General features: G+C 35.3%; 1 protein-coding gene across 1 annotated transcript in view; it reads right to left on the reverse strand.

The window, feature by feature from the left end:
• Window positions 1-4,523, reverse strand: part of CDH9 (cadherin 9) — a 141,298-nt gene that overhangs the window by 21,990 nt on the left and 114,785 nt on the right. Inside the window, exons 5-6 of the mRNA XM_007958090.2 lie at window positions 4,320-4,351; window positions 3,727-3,980 (exon numbers count right to left, since the gene is read on the reverse strand). Of these exons, the coding sequence (XP_007956281.1) occupies window positions 3,727-3,980; window positions 4,320-4,351 (286 nt within the window). The remainder of the gene's footprint in view (window positions 1-3,726; window positions 3,981-4,319; window positions 4,352-4,523) is intronic.

Raw genomic sequence — 4,523 nt, forward strand, 5'->3', positions numbered from 1 at the left:
ATATAGTGATCCCTTTTGGGTTTCTGAGGAGGTAAATCTTTATGGAAATAGTTTGTCCAGTCATCCTTCCATGGAGTGGTTGGTGGATTTGAACCACCAACCTTCCAGTTAGCAGTCAAATATTTTTGGCACTGAGCCTCCAGAGCTCCTTAGAGCCATATGTAGGAATCATTTAAATTTCTGTCATATTTGAAAGCTTTTGAATAGTGAATATTATATTCAAATTTTGGGAACATATTATACTATCTTTTTTAGCACTATGCTAATTATTAATATATTTATAGTTCATATTAAATAAAATGTCACTACTCTCTCTAGATAATTCTCTACACTATGTTACAGATGTACAACTGACATATTGTTTTTACAAAATTTTGACCTAACGTGCCTAGTGACTATTTCCAAAGAAAATATTTTTGTATCTTCAAGATATATCTTATTATCATTCGCATGCAAATGAAGTGATTTTTTTAATTTTAATTTTAACAGTGTTTTTAAATGTTCCAATTGTTTTTACAGGTCTTATCTCTGAGTTGTTTAAATGTTATATCATTGGCATTTTAATTTTTAATATCTTTTAAAAAATTTTGGTGAAATTATACATTGCAAAAATACCCCCTTTCAATAATACCTACACTTAGAGTTCAGTGACATTTATTTTTTTCTTCAAATTATGCAAATATCATTGCTATCCTTTTCCAAATTATTCTAGCACCATCTTCTTACACTTACTACCTCCTACATTTCTCATACAACTTTTAGACCTGCATTTGTTACTCTGATCTCACATAGACAATTATTTAAAAGAATATAATACTCAAGAAGTTATACTTTACAAGTGAAGAGAAGATATTTTATAGTTCGTTAGTATCACATGCAAGTAAAATTTTATTGAAAATGATCCCAACAGTACAGAGACAGCAAACTACAGGAACAGTCAGTTTGCCTCAGAAAATGATATGGAATGAGGGATATCATTGCTGATGTCAGCAGAATCTTGGCTGAAAGTGAAGAATACCAGAGAGATGTTTATTGACTATGTGTTTCTTTGACTATATAAAGACACTTGAATGTATGGATCATAAGAAATTGTGGATAACATTGCAGAGAATGAGAATTCCACAATTGTGCTTATGAGGAACCTATACTTAGACCGAAAAGGAGCTGTTTGAACAGAACAAGGGGATTCTGCCTGGTTTAAATAAGTAAAGGTTTGCATTATGATTGTATCCTTTCACTATACTTTTCATTCCATTTGCTGAGCAGATAATCTGACAATCTGGACTATATGAAGAAGAACATGACATTAAGATCGGAGGTTCATTAAAATGCAATATGAAGGTGACAAAACCTTGCTTCTGGAAGTGAAAAAGAATTGAAATACTTATTGATGAAGATACAAATCTGCAGCCTTCAGTATGCATTGCACCTCAACCTACAGAAAACCAAAATTCTCACACCTGGACCAATAAGCAACACCAAGGTAAATGGAGAAAAATTGAAGTTGCCAAGAATTTCATATTACTTGGATCAGTGCCCATGGAAAGAAGCCATGCAATTGGGCAAATGTGCTTCAAAGGATTTCTTTAAATTGTTCAAGCCAAAGGTGTCAGTTTGAAGACTAAGATGTGTGTGACCAAGGCCATGATATTTGCAACAAGCGCATATGCATGCAAAAGCTGAAAAATGAAGAAGGAAGACCAAGAAAAATTGATGATTATGTATTGTTATGTTGGCAAAAAATATTTAAAATACTATAGAGTTTTGGTGATGCAGTGGTTAGCGCATTTGGCTGCGAACCAAAAGGTCCATAGTTCAAACCCACCAGCTGCTCCATGGGTGAAAGATGAGGCAGTCTTCTATCATAATGATTCATAGCCTTGGAAACCATATGGGGAGGGGGCATTATGACTTGGAATTGATTCGAAGGCAGTGAGTTTGGTTTTTGCCAGAAAAACAAACAAATATCTCTTGTAGAAAGTGCAGCTGGACTGCTCCTTAGAAGCAAGAATGGCCTAACTTTATCTCTCATACTTTGTCAAGGTCTCAGCAGGAACAAATACCTGAAGAAGGATGGCCTTCTTGCTAAAGTACAGAATCAGTGAAAAGGGGAAGACTGCAAATAAGATGTATTGAAATGGTGGCTGCAAAAAGATGGGCTCAAGCACAGTAAGGGCTGTGAGGATGGCCCAGGGCTCAAGCACAGTAAGGGCTGTGAGGATGGCCCAAGACTGAGCAGCATTTTGTTCTGTTGTACAAGGGATCAGTATCAGTCATAACCCACTAGAGGACATCTAACGAGACAACACATTTTTTGGTTCAAAAAAGACTTCAGGAGATATTAAGGTTTAAGGTGTCAAGTCCAAAGATTATGTCCTCACAATAGTTTGGGGGGTTCATCCAGCCTCCATGTCTCTAGAAAGTCTGAATTGCATTGAGAACTTGAAATTCTCTTTCATATTTTTTCTTGTTCTGATCAGGATTTTTCTATAGATTTTTGATTAAAATGTTCAGGTTACTAGTAGTCACCAGAGGGGACTCAAGGGGAGAAGTTGAGCCAATGTTTGGGAAGCAGTGAGTTTCTCTTTATGATAATGGTAAATCTGGCAGCAAGTAAATGGCAGTGGATTTGGTGTGGTTTGGAAAGATAATGGTCGCACAACTAATTGATAAAATTTAGATCACTAAACTGGACACCTGAAAAATGTTGAATCAGCAAATATTGTGTCAACACAAAATGCAACACACTGCTATGGAGTCGGATCCGACTCATAGCGACCCCTCAATGGGTTTCTGAGACAGTATCACTACAGAACCAGATTGCCCAACCTTCCTTCCGAGGTGTGTCTAGTGGGTTTGAACCACCATCCTTCTGGTCAGCAGTCTTAGGCAATGTTACCAGAGCTCCTAAACACTGTGTTATATGTTTCAAAAAAGAAAAAGAAAACTGTTGAGACTGCTTATGCAGCTATGTACAACAAATCACCTCATGGAATTTGCTTTCTTGGTTTGGAGGTTTACGTAATGGTTTTGAGCAACATCCCAATCAATTGGCCTAATAACATCTCTCAGTATTTCTGTTCCACCCTCTAGTTCCTTGTGTAGTGACTGTGGTCTTAAAAGCTAGCAAGCAGCTACTCAAGGTACAACAATCGTTCTGATTAATCTGAAGCAACAGAGAAAGAAGAAGAGTCAAGAATCAGAAGAGGAAATTGACTGTGTGTCTGGCCGTCTCCATGAACAGCTGCTCCTTTACCATGAAACTAGAAGAACTGGACACTACCCTGCTACCATTACTGAATTTTTTTTTTTTTTCATTTCATTTGTTTAGATCATTGATTGTTTAAACTTTATTTTAAACAAGAGGGACAATCAAATGTGAATACTATCAGTAGCAAAGGGATTAAAGGCACGGACTATGGTGTCAGAAAGCCTAGTTATTGTCACTGGATAATTATTGGAGAAGTCATGTAAAAGCTAAGTGTCTTCGTTTTATCATCAGTAGAAAGAAATTGTAATAAGATCTACTTTGTACAAGGTAAGAGTCAGAGTCAACGATATATGAAGAGAATTTAGAAGATAGTCAAGCAAGCACTTTGTGCCATGGGAAATGTTTGTATTGTGACGGGGCTTGTTGTAAACTATGCAATTTATTTTTACATAGTTTGCAAATAAGTGAGACAATTACTATTCTTCTGAAAGCATGAGTATTCTCAAAATACTTACTGTATTAAATTGTTCACGGCATCTGGGTCATATGCTGCCACCTGGCCAATGATGCTGCCTTCCTTCACGTCTTCATCCACTTCCATCAAGTAAGACATTTTGCTGAATACAGGAGGCTCATCTATGTCTTCCACAGTTATTTTGACCAACGCCGTGTCTTTGAAAGGTCCCAGGTGTAAGAATCGTGGGTCAGGATGAGTGTTACTTGCATCCACTCTTAAAGTGTACAGTATTTTATTTTCATAATCTAAATTCTGGAGTTCATTAAATAATAAAAATGAACACAGTGTACAACATATCAATGCAACACTTTTTCAAAATTTAATGACTAGCCCTCTTGATAACAAGAATTATGGTTAACTTTCAATTGTTGTTTCTTTGGTATGTCTAATAAATTAGTAAACATTTGCTTTGCCTTACACTTATACATAGGGAGTTAACTAAATTAATTGGTATACAAATCAAAATCTATTCCCAATTAGTATTCAGTTTTTAAGAGGCAAAACATAGTCAATGGCTATATAAATCATTATTATTATAGTTAGACACATTTACAAATTGGAAGTGTAAAATAAACAAATTTAGTAAACTACCCATATAAGTTGTTTGCTTAGGTTACTCATTTCTAAAATTGGTAATTAAAAAAAAATAGTTATACTAATCTTAGGACTTGTAGAAAGTAAAATGTGAATGAAATGAGAGAAACTAGGACAACATAAAATATGGAATATTTTTCTGGATTATTCTATGTAAAGTTTTGGAATGCTCTCCTTCACTGCATCAAAAAAAAAAAAAAA

Source organism: Orycteropus afer, unplaced genomic scaffold, assembly GCF_000298275.1.
Source record: "Orycteropus afer afer isolate SDZICR_OR568_19922 unplaced genomic scaffold, OryAfe1.0 scaffold00849, whole genome shotgun sequence".
NCBI lineage: Eukaryota > Metazoa > Chordata > Mammalia > Tubulidentata > Orycteropodidae > Orycteropus > Orycteropus afer.